Source organism: Rattus norvegicus, chromosome 14 (assembly GCF_036323735.1).
Source record: "Rattus norvegicus strain BN/NHsdMcwi chromosome 14, GRCr8, whole genome shotgun sequence".
NCBI classification, from domain to species: Eukaryota; Metazoa; Chordata; class Mammalia; order Rodentia; family Muridae; genus Rattus; species Rattus norvegicus.
Genome location: NC_086032.1, coordinates 87,843,651 through 87,861,868, shown reverse-complemented (window position 1 = coordinate 87,861,868; position 18,218 = coordinate 87,843,651). Strand labels below are relative to the sequence as shown.

Below are 18,218 nucleotides of genomic sequence, written 5' to 3'. Positions count from 1 at the left end.
TAGAAGCCTACAGAGAGGAATCGCAAAAATCCCTGAAAGAATCGCAAAAATCCCTGAAAGAATTCCAGGAAAACACAATCAAACAGTTGAAGGAACTAAAAATGGAAATAGAAGCAATCAAGAAAGAACACATGGAAACAACCCTGGATATAGAAAACCAAAAGAAGAGACAAGGAGCTGTAGATACAAGCTTCACCAACAGAATACAAGAGATGGAAGAGAGAATCTAAGGAGCAGAAGATTCCATAGAAATCATTGACTCAACTGTCAAAGATAATGTAAAGCGGAAAAAGCTACTGGTCCAAAACATACAGGAAATCCAGGACTCAATGAGAAGATCAAACCTAAGGATAATAGGTATAGAAGAGAGTGAAGACTCCCAGCTCAAAGGACCAGTAAATATCTTCAACAAAATCATAGAAGAAAACTTCCCTAACCTAAAAAAAGAGATACCCATAGGCATACAAGAAGCCTACAGAACTCCAAATAGATTGGACCAGAAAAGAAACACCTCCCGTCACATAATAGTCAAAACACCAAACGCACAAAATAAAGAAAGAATATTAAAAGCAGTAAGGGAAAAAGGTCAAGTAACATATAAAGGCAGACCTATCAGAATCACACCAGACTTCTCGCCAGAAACTATGAAGGCCAGAAGATCCTGGACTGATGTCATACAGACCCTAAGAGAACACAAATGCCAGCCCAGGTTACTGTATCCTGCAAAACTCTCAATTAACATAGATGGAGAAACCAAGATATTCCATGACAAAACCAAATTTACACAATATCTTTCTACAAATCCAGCACTACAAAGGATAATAAATGGTAAAGCCCAACATAAGGAGGCAAGCTATACCCTAGAAGAAGCAAGAAACTAATCGTCTTGGCAACAAAAGAAAGAGAATGAAAGCATACAAACATAACCTCACATCCAAATATGAATATAACAGGAAGCAATAATCACTAGTCCTTAATATCTCTCAACATCAATGGCCTCAACTCCCCAATAAAAAGACATAGATTAACAAACTGGATACGCAACGAGGACCCTGCATTCTGCTGCCTACAGGAAACACACCTCAGAGACAAAGACAGACATTACCTCAGAGTGAAAGGCTGGAAAACAATTTTCCAAGCAAATGGTCAGAAGAAGCAAGCTGGAGTAGCCATTCTAATATCAAATAAAATCAATTTTCAACTAAAAGTCATCAAAAAAGATAAGGAAGGACACTTCATATTCATCAAAGGAAAAATCCACCAAGATGAAGTCTCAATCCTAAATATCTATGCCCCAAATACAAGGGCACCTACATATGTAAAAGAAACCTTACTAAAGCTCAAAACACACATTGCACCTCACACAATAATAGTGGGAGATTTCAACACCCCACTCTCATCAATGGACAGATCATGGAAACAGAAATTAAACAGAGATGTAGACAGACTAAGAGAAGTCATGAGCCAAATGGACTTAACGGATATTTATAGAACATTCTATCCTAAAGCAAAAGGATATACCTTCTTCTCAGCTCCTCATGGTACTTTCTCCAAAATTGACCATATAATTGGTCAAAAAACGGGCCTCAACAGGTACAGAAAGATAGAAATAATCCCATGCGTGCTATCAGACCACCACGGCCTAAAACTGGTCTTCAATAACAATCAAGGAAGAATGCCCACATATACTTGGAAATTGAACAATGCTCTACTCAATGATAACCTGGTCAAGGAAGAAATAAAGAAAGAAATTAAAAACTTTTTAGAATTTAATGAAAATGAAGGTACAACATACCCAAACTTATGGGACACAATGAAAGCTGTGCTAAGAGGAAAACTCATAGCGCTGAGTGCCTGCAGAAAGAAACAGGAAAGAGCATATGTCAGCAGCTTGACAGCACACCTAAAAGCTCTAGAACAAAAAGAAGCAAATACACCCAGGAGGAGTAGAAGGCAGGAAATAATCAAACTCAGAGCGGAAATCAACTAAGTAGAAACAAAAAGGACCATAGAAAGAATCAACAGAACCAAAAGTTGGTTCTTTGAGAAAATCAACAAGATAGATAAACCCTTAGCCAGACTAACGAGAGGACACAGAGAGTGCGTCCAAATTAACAAAATCAGAAATGAAAAGGGAGACATAACAACAGATTCAGAGGAAATTCAAAAAATCATCAGATCTTACTATAAAAACCTATATTCAACAAAACTTGAAAATCTTCAGGAAATGGACAATTTCCTAGACAGATACCAGGTACCGAAGTTAAATCAGGAACAGATAAACCAGTTAAACAACCCCATAACTCCTAAGGAAATAGAAGCAGTCATTAAAGGTCTCCCAACCAAAAAGAGCCCAGGTCCAGACGGGTTTAGTGCAGAATTCTATCAAACCTTCATAGAAGACCTCATACCAATATTATCCAAAATTTCCACAAAATTGAAACAGATGGAGCACTACCGAATACCTTCTACGAAGCCACAATTACTCTTATACCTAAACCACACAAAGACACAACAAAGAAAGAGAACTTCAGACCAATTTCCCTTATGAATATCGACGCAAAAATACTCAACAAAATTCTGGCAAACCGAATCCAAGAGCACATCAAAACAATCATCCACCATGACCAGGTAGGCTTCATCCCAGGCATGCAGGGATGGTTTAATATACCGAAAACCATCAACGTGATCCATTATATACACAAACTGAAAGAACAAAACCACATGATCATTTCATTAGACGCTGAGAAAGCATTTGACAAAATTCAACATCCCTTCATGATAAAAGTCCTGGAAAGAATAGGAATTCAAGGCCCATACCTGAACATAGTAAAAGCCATATACAGCAAACCAGTTGCTAACATTAAACTAAATGGAGAGAAACTTGAAGCAATCCCACTAAAATCAGGGACTAGACAAGGCTGCCCACTCTCTCCCTACTTATTCAATATAGTTCTTGAAGTTCTAGCCAGAGCAATCAGACAACAAAAGGAGGTCAAGGGGATACAGATCGGAAAAGAAGAAGTCAAAATATCACTATTTGCAGATGATATGATAGTATATTTAAGTGATCCCAAAAGTTCCACCAGAGAACTACTAAAGCTGATAAACAACTTCAGCAAAGTGGCTGGGTATAAAATTAACTCAAATAAATCAGTTGCCTTCCTCTATACAAAAGAGAAACAAGCCGAGAAAGAAATTAGGGAAACGACACCCTTCATAATAGACCCAAATAATATAAAGTACCTCGGTGTGACTTTAACCAAGCAAGTAAAAGATCTGTACAATAAGAACTTCAAGACACTGAAGAAGGAAATTGAAGAAGACCTCAGAAGATGGAAAGATCTCCCATGCTCATGGATTGGCAGGATTAATATAGTAAAAATGGCCATTTTACCAAAAGCGATCTACAGATTCAATGCAATCCCCATCAAAATACCAATCCAATTCTTCAAAGAGTTAGACAGAACAATTTGCAAATTCATCTGGAATAACAAAAAACCCAGGATAGCTAAAGCTATCCTCAACAATAAAAGGACTTCAGGGGGAATCACTATCCCTGAACTCAAGCAGTATTACAGAGCAATAGTGATAAAAACTACATGGTATTGGTACAGAGACAGACAGATAGACCAATGGAATAGAATTGAAGACCCAGAAATGAACCCACATACCTATGGTCACTTGATTTTTGACAAAGGAGCCAAAACCATCCAATGGAAAAAAGATAGCATTTTCAGCAAATGGTGCTGGTTCAACTGGAGGTCAACATGTAGAAGAATGCAGATCGATCCATGCTTATCACCCTGTACAAAGCTTAAGTCCAAGTGGATCAAGGACCTCCACATCAAACCAGATACACTCAAACTAATAGAAGAAAAACTAGGGAAGCATCTGGAACACATGGGCACTGGAAAAAATTTCCTGAACAAAACACCAATGGCTTATGCTCTAAGATCAAGAATCGACAAATGGGATCTCATAAAACTGCAAAGCTTCTGTAAGGCAAAGGACACTGTGGTTAGGACAAAACAGCAACCAACAGATTGGGAAAAGATCTTTACCAATCCTACAACAGATAGAGGCCTTATATCCAAAATATACAAAGAACTCAAGAAGTTAGACCGCAGGGAAACAAATAACCCTATTAAAAAATGGGGCTCAGAGCTAAACAAAGAATTCACAGCTGAGGAATGCCGAATGGCTGAGAAACACCTAAACAAATGTTCAACATCTTTAGTCATAAGGGAAATGCAAATCAAAACAACCCTGAGATTTCACCTCACACCAGTGAGAATGGCTAAGATCAAAAACTCAGGGGACAGCAGATGCTGGCGAGGATGCGGAGAAAGAGGAACTCTCCTCCATTGTTGGTGGGGTTGCAAACTGGTACAACCATTCTGGAAATCAGTCTAGAGGGTCCTCAGAAAATTGGACATTGATCTGCCTGAGGATCCAGCTATACCTCTCTTGGGCATATACCCAAAAGATGCCCCAACATATAAAAAAGACACGTGCTCCACTATGTTCATTGCAGCCTTATTTATAATAGCCAGAAGCTGGAAAGAACCCAGATGCCCTTCAACAGAGGAATGGATACAGAAAATGTGGTACATCTACACAATGGAATATTACTCAGCTATCAAAAACAACGGCTTTATGAAATTCGTAGGCAAATGGTTGGAACTGGAAAACATCATCCTGAGTGAGCTAACCCAATCACAGAAAGACATACATGGTATGCACTCATTGATAAGTGGCTATTAGGCCATATGCTTGAATTACCCTAGATGCCTACAACAAATGAAACTCAAGACGGATGATCAAAACGTGAATGCTTCACTCCTTCTTTAAAAGGGGAACAAGAATACCCTTGGCAGGGAAGAGAGAGGCAAAGATTAAAACAGAGACTGAAGGAACACCCATTCAGAGCCTGCCCCACATGTGGCCCATACATATACAGCCACCCAATTAGACAAGATGGATGAAGCAAAGAAGTGCAGACCGACAGGAGCCGGATGTAGATCTCTCCTGAGAGACACAGCCAGAATACAGCAAATACAGAGGCGAATACCAGCAGCATACCACTGAACTGAGAATAGAACCCCCGTTGAAGGAATCAGAGAAAGAACTGGAAGAGCTTGAAGGGGCTCGAGACCCCATATGTACAACAATGCCAAGCAACCAGAGCTCCCAGGGACTAAGCCACTAACTAAAGACTATACATGGACTGACCCTGGACTCTGACCTCATAGGTAGCAATGAATATCCTAGTAAGAGCACCAGTGGAAGGGGAAGCCCTGGGTCCTGCTAAGACTGAACCCCCAGTGAACTAGACTGGTGGGGGGAGGGCGGCAATGGGGGGAGGGTTGGGAGGGGAACACCCATAAGGAAGGGGAGGGGGGAGGGGGATGTTTGCCCGGATACCGGGAAAGGGAATAACACTCGAAATGTATATAAGAAATACTCAAGTTAATAAAAAAAAAAAAAAAGAATTGAACAGTAATTTAAATGGCACCACCTACAGAATACAAAAGGTAACTTTCCTAGTTACAAGACTATAAATTTTCTCCTTCTGTTTTTCTAACTGTTCTAGTCATTTGTCATTTGTGTTTTCTTTATGATAAACTGTATTTCAACTAAAATTTAAGATTAAATGCCCTAGTCAGTAGGAGGAAGGAAACTACTATCTTCTTTTATCTTTAAATATATTTTATTAATTTTTGATACATTTTGACCATATTCTTTCTCATCCCTCCCCTCCTTCCAGATCCTCTCCACCTCCCTATCCATGCAACTTCCTCTCCTAAGCAAAAATAAGAGAAACAGCGAAACGCAAAACAGACAAACTGAAAAAAAAAGAAAGGCACCCAGTAAGACAAAATATTAAAACAAAACAAAAAACACACCCACAAAAAATATGGAGTCTGTTTCGTGTTGGCCAAGTACTCCTGAACATGGGGCTTTCCCTGGAGTGTCATGTTATAAGGACACAAGGGGGAACAAAATAGGAGGATTAAATGGGGGAAGAGGACAGCTGGAAGGCTAGGTAAACTAACACTAAGGGTGCTAAATTCTTAACTTCCCCAGTTTTCTTTCTAATTAAACAGAACAGCCTCCAGGGGGCGCCCTTGCTCCTAGCATCAGCCCCAGAACTGGAAGGGTCCCTGGCTGGCAGCAAGGTTGGCAAACCCAGAATGCTTTTCCATATTCAGGGACAAATACCAAAGTCAGGCCAGGGATGCTGAGGGGAGGATTATAGCTACTGTCCCAGAGGATGGGGAAAAGGGCAGAGAGTGTTTGGGAAGAACACAGCTGTGAGTTTCATAATAAATATGCAAACAAATAGCCAACAATTAAAAGGCATTGTAATGTAGTCAAATCTAGTAACCTTTTCCTCAGACGTTTTCCATTAGCTTCATGCCTGAAAGGAAAAGTAAGTATTTACATTTACATACTCATAGCAGGGGAAACAACTTATATCTGGTTAATTTTTGTCTGTAAAATAAATGTAGTGGTGCTACCTAAAGTCCAGCCCCAGGTCTCATCCTGCACTTATGCAAACAAATGGTCGGTGCTTTACACTTTCTAACAGCCTGCTGTACCATCAGGGTTGGCGGACATTCACTGACAATGACCCGTCTTGTCAATTCCCAGATATGGAGGTCTCAGCCCCTGAGACTAGGCGTGACGTTTGAAGCTGCCATCATCTGTAACATTTCCCAAGGACTCTCCTACACCTGGAGCTTTGTGGGTGCTGAGGCGACCGCTGTCACCCTCCCTGCTGCTGTCAACACCCACAGACAGACCATCATGCTCCCAAGCTACACGCTGGAGTGTGGGAACTACACTGCCGTCGCCAAGGTTGGCTCATTCCCCATTCTCCAAGCCCTGACAAGCCAACCAACCCTTGCCAACAGTCCTAGGGAAAACCTCTTCTTGCACACACGCAAACACACACACACACACACACACACACACACACACACACACACACTCTTTTAATTTCCCAGAGAATGTATGTTCTCATTTTGGCCGTGTAATCAGTGAAAAGCATTTCCCCCTTTTAAAAGACACTTTGTTGAATAAACCCTGTGCTGATGGAGGGATAGAAGGACATGGGTGCTGTCATTTCGGGAAGGAACTGGAAAATGTCCCCCAGAGGCCATGAGAGAAGTACCCACCGGGACCCTCAGCCAGTGCTATGCTTAGGGCTGGAAAAATGTTGTCGATCACGCGGTCTAGAAAAGGGAATTCACTGCATTGGGTGGCTTCATGGCAGGTCCTGAACAGTTTGCTCACTGGTGTGAAAACTGAGGTTGCAAGGTAGCCTTGTGTAGTGACCGGCACTAGGAACATGGTCCTGGGTCAATCTGCAGTGAAGTCAGAAGACCCGGATGAGGAAACGGTCTTTGAGACCCAAATGTTGGCGAGGGGGATGGGTGTTTTCACTATTCGGGGGTACCTGAGGATGAGTCTTAGCCCAGGCCTCAGGAAGCTCATCAGAAGGTGCCCAAACACCCAACCTGTCCCTCAAAGAAATGTGGCTACTGGGCCCTGTCGGGCAATGTGAACAGAGGCTGACACAGAATGTTCTCACTGACCCTCTGCTGATCTCTGCAAGAACCAGACACTTTGTCCGTGTGTGACAGACAGACAGAAGGCCATAGTGTGTGCTTTGAGGAGCACTATGTTAGTTGCAGGTAGTAGGAAAATCCTGCTTCTAAGATATTTCTCTTCGGAAAGATTGAGAGGTAGCAGATTTTATTTTCATAGGAGCAGAGTCCTAGGTTTAGGTCACCCTGATCCTGTCATAGTCTAAAGCAGCAGTTTTCGACCTGTAATTGCAGCCCCTTGGGGAGTGGGGATTGAAATACCCTTTTACAGAGGTTGCCTAAGACCATCGGAAACATACATACATTTACATTATGATTCGGTAGCAGAATGACAGTTTTGAAGTAGCAACAAAAGTAATTTTACAGCTAGGAGTCATGACAACATGAGGTACCAGCCTTTGTGGTATTAGGAAGGTAGAGAAACACGGGTCTAGGGCACGCTCCCAGGTCACTGTGGGAACGGCTTTCATCAGCCCTCATGCCTTGGTGCCCTGGTAGAAGCACAAGAAGGTGGAGAGTGTTCCTAGACAATGCCTGTTCATCCTCTCAGACAAGCCTCATGCTGAGGTTAACCTGGCTTTGCAGATGGCCGAGTACTGATGTTGCTTTTAGAAGACACCACCATTATGTTGGACTCTTCGTTACCAGCAGGTCAGAAGGAAAGGAATGGACAGTGGGTCCAAGAGCTCCCCCCTTCTGCACACTTCAGGAGACTCTGGGTCTGGCATTATATGCAAAGAGATGGAGTGAAATCCTAAAAGGAAAAGCCCAGGCTCTCATAAGTCAGCTGGAAGGGTGAGCATCACAGCTAGGGCCAAGTATCCATCCTTTACCTCTGTCTGGTGGCGCATTTGATTCTTCTAGCAGGGTCTCTGTATGTGTCTAGGCCATGGAGACCTCTCATGGAGTGTTTTTTTTTTCCAACTGCTCTCATTGGCATCTTTTACTTGGGCGTTAGACCTCGGGTTCCTGCATTAGTTACTTTTCTCATTGGGTACAGACTTAGCGGGGGCTGACTGGGCTCTTATAGTTCATCTTGGTGGGGAGGCATGTGATAGGAGTGTTGAGGTGGCTGGTCATTCTGCATCCTTACTTGGGATGAGAGACAGCAAAGCTCACCTTGCCTTCTCCTTTATGCCTGTCTAGGATCCCGGTCTATGTCCCACCCACATTTTTCAAAGACCATTATGTGTTTTACTCCATCACCTCTGCTCCCCAACACCCACTGTATCCTCAATTATACAGAAAGGGGACCTCCTGGCCCCATTGCCACCCGCTGTCTTTCCTGTTAGATGTAATAAGGTAAAGGGAGCCAGCAAATGCCAAGACCGTGGAGAAACCCACTGTTTACAGTAGAGGTTTGAAAGCTGTCAGCCATGTGTCGACAGGGAGCATGGGTACTTAAATACCTTGTCTTGCTTTACCTCCTATTGCTGTGATAGACACTGTGGTCAAGATCCATGTGGGGAGGAAAGGGTTTATTTGACGTACACATCCTGAGTCACAGTCTACGGAAGGACGCTAAGACAGGAACTTAAGACAGGAACTCAACGCAGAAACCTGGGGCAGAGATCACGGAGGAATGCTGTTTGCCAGCTTGCTCTTCTTGCCTCACCCCGTTTGTTTTCTTACATAACCCAGGACCCCCTGCCTAGGGATGGTACCGCCCACGGTAGCCTAGCCCCTTCCACACCAATCACCAACCAAGAAAATGCTCCACCCGTATGCCTACAGGAAAGTCTCATTGGGGCGTTTCCTCAGTTGAGATTCCCTCTTCTCTAGTGACTCTAGTTTGTGTCAACTGGACAAAATACTGACCAACACACACCTAGATAACGGGACATTTGGGTAGACTTACATATTACTAGATTCTTTCCTCCAGCCACATCCTCAGATGAACGCTGTAAGTGGCTATGGAGCGCTGAGGGCCCGTGTGACGTGTGCAGACCCAGGAAGCACCTGCTTGTTCTCATGTGACAGCCCCTTGTCTTCTGTCTCTCAGGTTCAGATCAAGGGAAGCATGGTGTATAGCAACTACTGTGTCGGTGTAGAAGTTCGAGCCAGGGCACCTGTCAGCGTGATCTCTGAAGGCACACACATCTTCCTCTCCAAGGCCACCTCAACCTCCATCATCCTGAGCGGGTCCCAGTCCTACGACCCTGACAACCCAGGGGCTGCTCTCAGGTGAGAACACAGAACTATGAGACTCTCTGGCTCCTACCTCTTCAAACCCTGGCTCAGGAATATTAGGCGAGTGAGTCTGGGAATGCTGCCAAAATAGTTTGAGGCATTTATGTGTACCCGCTTTCTTCAGCTGAACTGCTTTATTCATTATCCAAGTGTAAGCCAATATAGAAAAGGAGAGTCTGAGTAGTTTTTTTTTTTTTTAAGGTGCCGCTTAAACTGTGATCTTGGAATGTGCGTTGTAAATGCTACCCTTTCATTAGGACTCCTTAGTCAGATGCCAGTGTGGGGGGCAGGCAGAGAGCTGCCTGTTGGTGAGGCTCAGCTGTGCGGTCACAGGCTCTGGCCCAGACAGCCCGAGCTGGCAGGCCTTTCCCAGCCTCCTGCTGTGATCCTCTACCTCCTAGCATGCATCCTCCTGTCAGGCAGCCCTCCCCGTAGCCCCGGACCCCTGTTGTACACCATCTGCTCTGTGCTGTCCATCACCTTAGTGCCCCTTTCCCGTGCCTCAAATCACCCAGCCACAAACTGCACCTCTTCCCACTGGCCTTCCCCACCTCCGTCCAGGAAACAAGTATTTTTTTTTTTAATTGAAAACCAATTTTTATACAATATTTTCTGATCATGGTTTCCCCTCCCTCGTAACATCCCAAATCCTCTCCACCTTCCCCACTCACCCAACTCTAAGGCTTCTCAGTCTCCCTCTTTCTAGAAAACAAACAGGTGCTCGCTTCGGCAGCACATATACTAAAAATTGGAACGATACAGAAAACAAACAGGCTGTTAAACAGGAAACGTTTATTGAATAATGAAGAAAGAAAGAAAGAAAGAAAGAAAGAAAGAAAGAAAGAAAGAAGGAAGGAAGGAAGGAAGGAAGGAAAGAAAGAAAGAAAGAAAGAGAGAGAGAAAGAAAGGAAGGCACAAGAAACACACACACAAATAAAATCTGTAAAAACACAAAATCAGTAATCATCAGTAATCATAGTATACAAGCAGTTAGGTTTTTTAATGTCCAAACAAAGCAATATACGACCAAATAAATGAATAAATAAATAAATCTCCCCACATACCATGAAGCTTATTTTGTGTTGCCTTCTTACAGCTCCTATTAAGTGTGGTTTGTAAACACAGTGAGAGTCCATTGGACAAAATGCAATTTTCCTTTTTGAACATTTCTCAATTGAACATTTCCCAGCTGAGCATTTCTCAATTGGAGACAGCTTCCTGGTTAGGGCTGGGGGCTCATGTCCTCTTCCCCCTCATGTCCTGGGACCCTGAGGAAACAATTCTTCCAGTCGCTCAAACCAAAACTTTCCTCAGCGTCTTTGACATCTCTTTCTTTCACACTTCATGGCTGTCAGGAAATCTCATTACGGTCTCCCTAGACACAGACCCCTCATACTTCTCCTCCATTGCTATGTCCACCCTCAACCACAGCCAGTCCTCTAAGACAAGATGGCGTCTTTCGAGGCAAAGCCAGAAGCCCCTACTTCCCTGCTCTGACCTTCTACACACCCATTCAGCTCAGAGGGGAAGTCACTGTCCTTAACTGGGTGTAGTTCGCTACACTCACTCCTCACATACACGGCTGGTGTTCACTGTCCTCCAGCACTGACTATAAGTTCAGAAAAGCAGGGCTCTCACTGGATAGATCCCTGTGCCTGCCACATGGTCTCTATTGATAAATCAGTAAAGAGGCTGCTTTGCCATTGTGACCCTTCATGTCTGCCGCACCCAAATGTGGGAATATGGAACTTGGTGCTTCATTAGTGCGGTGGAGGTGAGAGGTACCTTTTCCTTTTCCCTGATTCTATCTATGTGTATGTTGTAGACACAGCTATCAGCGATCAGTACACACACACACACACACACACACACACACACACACACACACACACACACTCACGCCTGACAGACAAAGACTGTATCTGTTCCATTTTCACACACAGGACCCACAGCATCTGGAAATGAGAGCTCTGTGTCTGGGCAGTAAGGAGTCTTCTGGGTAAATCATGGGACGGCTTCTCTGCATAGCTTGCGAACTACACTGTACACTGAGCTCTCTTGTGCCCAAGGGATGCTGCTCCCCAGCCGAGGTTACCAGGCGGCTGCAGTGCTGCCTCAGGCAGCTTCGTGAACAGAAGTTACTAGAATGTAGGCCTGCAGGCTAGTCACAGAAGTGGGCTTTTAAGGTTCAGGTTTAAGTGACTTATAGAAGCAGGTTGCCATGATGGCTAGCCCAGCTTGCTAGAGCATTTCCATACTGATTCCTGCCTGTCACATGCCTGTTTAAGCATGTCTCCCGCTCTGGATTAAGATCTGCTCACAGCTGGGATGATGCTGTCCTCCCAGGCCACCCTGATGGTGCAACTATCTTAATCTTGTGGCTCATGCCATATCATCTTACAGAAAGATGTGGAATGAGAATCATCTCTAGTCTCCTCTTGGCCCCACTTTTTACCAGCTCTGAATGAAACAGGGCAGCTCCCCCAAGGCCTCTGGAATGCATGCATTTTCCTCCTAAAATTGGGATAGTGTGATTTTGGCAGAGTGATTTTGAGGGAGCTCTCTAGGGATTGTGGGGCTGTGTTACTTATGAGCAGAGGGGCCCAACATGGACAGGGAGGGGAAGGAGTGACAAAAGCAGCTCTATGGAGAGGGTACATGACACAGAGAGGGAAATAGGTTCCTGTGTGGAGTGCAGTGGTCTGTGTCCAGTGAATGGGAAGACAGGCCCAGCTCCTGTACCACTGATATCAAAGAATGAGAGGTATGGTCTCTCCCAAACCACATGTGCCTTTAACACCAGTTGTGGTAACCACACCCCTCAATGGCTTCTTCATTAGGTATCACTGGACTTGCACAGCAGCCAGCTCACCTATATGGCCTTGCTTTGATGACTCTACTTCGTACCAAATGGACACTCAAGCTCCTGCCATTTCCTTCCCAGCAAAATGGCTCAGTGAGTGCTGTGACCAGTTCCTTGTGACACTGACAGTCTCCAGCAGTGGACGGAACTCATCACAGGCCTTGACGTTCCTCTCTACCCGTCCTGACCTGGCCTTCAGGTACCCTTGCCCTAGTTAGAACAGCTGAGCACTCTGGCTTATGGTGGCAACTTAAAAAAAAAAATCTGTTCATGGAGCAGTATGAAGTTAGGCCATGTGGGAACCACACCAGTAAGGGAGAGGAAGGTGGTTGCCAGGGAGAGGATAGTGATTTGGATAGCTCTGTGTCTCCTAGGCTAACAGTGACACAACAGCAACTCTGAAGACCAGTGGGTCCCTCCTGTCATAGTACCCATCCCTAAAATGGAAGGCCAATGATTGAGACTGACATCTGAAGGTGGTAATCTGGTTTCTAGACTTGGGAGCCTTTTAGGACTGAAGGAATATGCAAGTATGTGACCATGAGGGATTACCGAGGCAAAGAAGTACTATGAGTCAAGCCCATCATCTGGTCATCACCAAGGCTACCAGAGCACTCATGTTATAACCCCATGGACCAAATGTAGGACTTGCGCTGAGCTACCAAGATGGGCAAGGACATGGGAGGTTCTGGAATCCCCTTTCAAAGGGCTAGGTATATATGACTAAGCAGGGGGAGAATTCTAGGGGAAGCAAATTTGTGGATGGCACACATCAAAAAAGTACATAACTGAACATTTATGATCAGTTTGTTTTCTCAGATTTTCCATTTAATATTTCAGACCTTGGTTGACTGCAAGTCACTGAAACTTTAGACAACAACTACTGCACCCATGTCCACATACAAATGCAGAGGTACCCACATGTAGGTGCTAGGCTGTGTGGTTCTTTTTGAGAGAGCTGCAGACCTGCCTGCCGTGTCCTTCTTGCCTCCTGCACATGGTGTTACATGGTGAAGCCATGGCTTGGCATGTGCCTGATAGTGGATGACACAGGGAATCCTGCACACCACTTCAGGAACTCTGTACTTAGCCTTTGAGGGGTCCTCATGTCCTATAGCAAAGGAATTCACATGACAAAGCTCATCCTAGTCTCTCACACCACCTGATGATGTCCTAAAGAACCCAGAGTTCATGAAATGCCCTCTGGTAAGCAGCCCTGGGCCAGGAAAGATCCTGGAGAAATTTCCAGGAGGTAGCTATGGTGACTCAGAAATGTGTATATAGCACGTGCAAGGCAGGGTCCCTGTGAGCACTGTAGGACACAGAGAAGCTCATGACCCAATAACCCTGCTCAATTGAAAGGTTAAGGGGAGCCAGATGGCTATGGCAAAGACAGATGGATTGGGAAGGCCCAGGTGACACTGGTGTGTAGCTATGGAGGCAAGCATGTGGGGTGAAAGGTGAAGAGAGAGCTCAGGAATTGACTGACAGGCTGGACAGCATAGCCAGAGCCAAGGCTGAGTGACAGAGAGACTACAGCTCAGGACTGTTGACATAGAGAAAGTCACAGCTTCGCTGAACTTGGTGAGCACTGAATGTGCTCATCTGGTCAGATCACACTGTGGGAAGTCTGGAAGCTTGTCACACAGTCCTCACTCCCCAACTCGGATGTGATGATGCCAACACTGGGTGGTTCAAAACATGGTCGGCCCAAATGGATGCAGCCTGAGGATGCTTGTAGTGTTTTCCTCCAACATCCAAGTGATTGCCTGTTCTAGGTTCATCCACGTCTCATGGGTCAACTTTAGAGACATCTCTGTGAACTGGAACGAAGAAGTGTCTCTCCGAGCTGTGTGTGAAGACTGTGGAGATGTCTCAGACCTCACTTATTCCTGGGACCTCTTCCTGGTCAATGCAACAGAGAAGAATGCAGTGGAAGGTAAAAGCTGCTACTCTATTTTGCTGATAGGAAAAGTTCATGGTTGTTCTGTGGTTACTGAACTATCGTATCTGACCTTCCCACAGCTGGGAATTCTTTGTACTTCAACCCTCTAGATACTAGGTGACAGGCCAAAAGTGGTTTCTCACATATGTGCTGTAAGAAGGCTCAGGGCAACTGTTCAGAATTATTTGTTTAGAATCCTAGGAAGCTATTGCAAAGGATCTGTGGTGAAGCTCACTGTCCAGACAGCTGTGGCCCTTGGAACTTTGCATATGCATTGCAGTTATGATATAGTCCTTGGCGCACAGCTCCTGAAATCCTTGTGATCTTCTATGTGGTCCTGGTTTTACATGCTAAGGATCTGGAAGATGGCTAGCAGCCACTGAGTATCTTCAAGACGAGGCTTGGCGCTCCCAAGCACTGGGGTGTCTATGTAACAAAGCTTCTACTACAGCCCCAGAATGACACAGATCATTGACAGAGGCTGAAGTTCTAGAAAACACTGGCAGCTCAGGCCTCTGCTCACACACCTCACCCAGTGAACCTCTTGACCTCTATACTTTGTCATTTATATTTGATCAGTGAATTTGTGTCCCTGAGTTAGGTGAGCGCCTCTAAGAGGGGATGGTTGGAACCTCTGTTTAGAGTCAAAGAATCATAAAACCACATGGGCATTTGGAGGTGGGGCAGATGGCACACCAAGTCCTCAGACTGTTATCTGATGCAGTGCCCAAGTAGACGGCATGAGGACTAAATTAGAGGACACCAGCTGACAATGGTGCAGAACGGCTTGCCACTAGTGGGGTGGAATTGCCATACTTTCAGGTATCAAGGAAGCCAGTTGTGTAGTGAGACTAGATCAACCGAGTATGAGGCAGTTTTGTCTGCACTCTCCCTTCTGACCTGCCTCTCTAGGAGAGATGCTCAGTGAGACCTGGCTCTATCTTTCAGTCCATAATTCCAAATACGGACTGAAAAAGCTCCTCTCAAAGATTCCCCCTGCTTGGGTGAATGACAATGATCCAATTTGTTACTCTACATGGGAAGCTGAGGCTCACTGAGCACAGAAAAAGTGTTTATCCAAGTCCAATGAAGATGCCGGGCCACAGCATGGAAATGGGACCTGCAGTTACTCAGCATAGGCGTTCTTGAAATGATACCAGAGGGGTCGCTGGTGTTCACAGCCTAGGGCAGAGCTCATATATCGCGCTGGTTGCTAGAATTTCACTGGTCAGTAGGAAAAACACAGAATGTGGAAGGAAGGATGGGAGGATAGAAAGACAGAAAGAAGGAAGGAAGGAAAGAAGGAAGGAAGGAAAGAAGGAAGGAAGGAAAGAAGGAAGGAAGGAAGGAAGGAAGGAAGGAAGGAAGGAAGGAAGGAAGGAAGGAAGGAAGGAAGGGTCTTCACTGGGGTATGTGTTATCTCTTCAGTGTTGGAGAAATCTACCAGGTTAATCAGAATGACTGGGGGGGGTCTGTGGTCTCAGACCTCATGTTTGCCTGGGCTGAGGGATATTGTGAAGTCATTATTATTTTGTGTGCATCCTTTCTCACACTACTCCACAGAGTAGCGGGATGCTGAGGAGTGAGCCTGTCTCACAAGCAATGACCCACATTCCTGTTCTGAGCAACCAGCTCTGCTCAGCCCCAACTGTCTGGCTGCCATGTTTTCTTTAGTCCATTCGAGGCTTCTACAAACCTTTTAAAGTAGATCTTGGAGTACAGCTGCCCCCTGACAGGGACATTCAGAGGGACTGTGCCCACCACAGGAGGCAGTGTTCTGAAGTCTGAATTTAAAACCATCCTGAATCAAAGACCAAAGCATCAGTGAGGACCTGTGGTAGTGACCCTGACAGTGGTTAAGCTTCAACAAGGCTAGTACTGCCTGAGACGAATGTGTCTGAGAGAACTCCGAATAGGGTTCTATCATTCCCTCTTACAGCACCTCACAGAACTCAGGAAAACAAATCCACTAATTCACTATAAAGACAGAGAACTGCCCTGCTCAAAAGCAAAAGCTTCCTTTAATGGACTCATTTCTATGTCTATGAATTTTTCTTTTGTCATTATTCTTTTATCATAATTCCTGGGGATGCCTTTTAGAATTATTTACTGGATCCTTGTTGTCAGGGAGAAATGATGATTAGGAGAAATTCTTTTTAGAATTCAGAGTCATCCAAACAAGAGTTTTATAGGACCTGTTAAGGTGACCCTTGGTCTGAATGTAGACTGGGGAGAGCAAGTTCCAGGGTCAGAGTTGTGAGGGCCTTCCCCACTTGCACATGTTTAGGTCATATATTGGCCTCCACACTACCAGGCCAGAACCATGTGCTAGAGCCTTGAGTCGAGCATCAGGCTTCCAATGCACATCAGGTTTATGCGAAGTAGCATGGTGTTACTTTTCCTGGAAAGACATGAAATAGTGTTTGTTCACTCCAGACAGGGCGTGGAAATACATCGAAGATGTGTCTACTCAGGTCAAGAGCATTGTTAAGGAGTTGGGGACAGAAGTGTGGGCGATATAAACATAGATATGTCACCCAAAGGCCCACCACAGCATGGGTAACGAGTCACAAAAGCTACCTTTCTGGAACCCACCCTATATACTCTGGCATCCTTCCCCCAGACCACCGCAGGTAGGGGCAAGGAGAAATATCTGCAGTCTTGGGTGAAAATCCTGAGGCCCTGTCCCTGCTTCTGTTAGGGACCATTGACAGCCAAGTCCCCACTGTCTCTGTGTCATTTTGCTTCTTGGGTTTCCATGACTGTGTAGGTTACTGAGGCAAGCTCACCAGCCCCATGATGGCAACAGTTAAGCCAAACTCACAGAAAATATCTTTACCTACCAAGTAGACATGCTGATGTAACCTGTATATGCTTTTATTTGTGCATATGTGTGCATGTATGTAGATGTGTGTGTGTGTGTGTGTGTGTGTGTGTGTTAGTTAGATGTGCCACAGTGCATATGTGAAGGTCAGCCACCATTACAAAACCTCTGCATATCAGACTAAAGTCACCAAGTTTCTGCAGCAAGCGCCTTTACCAGCTGAATCATCCTGCCCTGTCCCACAGCCTATATATTTTAATCAACATATACTTTGGATCTTCAGTTCTGAATTTAACCCTGCCACATCCCTGTTCAAGTCCCCTTCTGTAGCACTGTGGGGCTGCTGGGCGCCTCAGCACTGGGGGCCAGTCTGAAGTCATTTGAGTCTCATCAGCCATCAAATGTGAGAGCTTCGCCGACACCACACTCACTGGGCCCTTCACCCACGCCCCTGGGCTGGACAGCTCTTTCTAACCTGGGAAGCATTTCTGCTGAGTCCCCAGCTGGTGGCCACCACATTCCTGCTGCAGGACCTGTGGCAGGCTCGGGAGAGCCAATGGAGGACTATGGCTCACTGAGTCCAGCACCTAGTTCCCTGGCTGAGGAAGCCCTGATGATGAGCGACCCTGAGGGAAGTTGGCCCTTCCCCAGCTCCTCCACTGCCTTTGATGGTAAGTGCGATCATCTCTGTACATTGATCCGTGTGTATACCTAGGCACCAGGCTCACCGAGGAAATCTAATGGGTCAGGTTTGATGTTACTCCCACCTTTGCCCTGAGT

At 45.1% G+C, this 18,218-nt stretch overlaps 1 protein-coding gene across 1 annotated transcript in view; it reads left to right on the top strand.

Annotated features, from left to right (window-relative positions):
- Window positions 1–18,218, top strand: part of Pkd1l1 (polycystin 1 like 1, transient receptor potential channel interacting) — a 121,903-nt gene that overhangs the window by 26,779 nt on the left and 76,906 nt on the right. Inside the window, exons 11-15 of the mRNA XM_063273721.1 lie at window positions 6,658–6,864; window positions 9,619–9,800; window positions 12,647–12,868; window positions 14,448–14,650; window positions 17,969–18,109. Of these exons, the coding sequence (XP_063129791.1) occupies window positions 6,658–6,864; window positions 9,619–9,800; window positions 12,647–12,868; window positions 14,448–14,650; window positions 17,969–18,109 (955 nt within the window). The remainder of the gene's footprint in view (window positions 1–6,657; window positions 6,865–9,618; window positions 9,801–12,646; window positions 12,869–14,447; window positions 14,651–17,968; window positions 18,110–18,218) is intronic.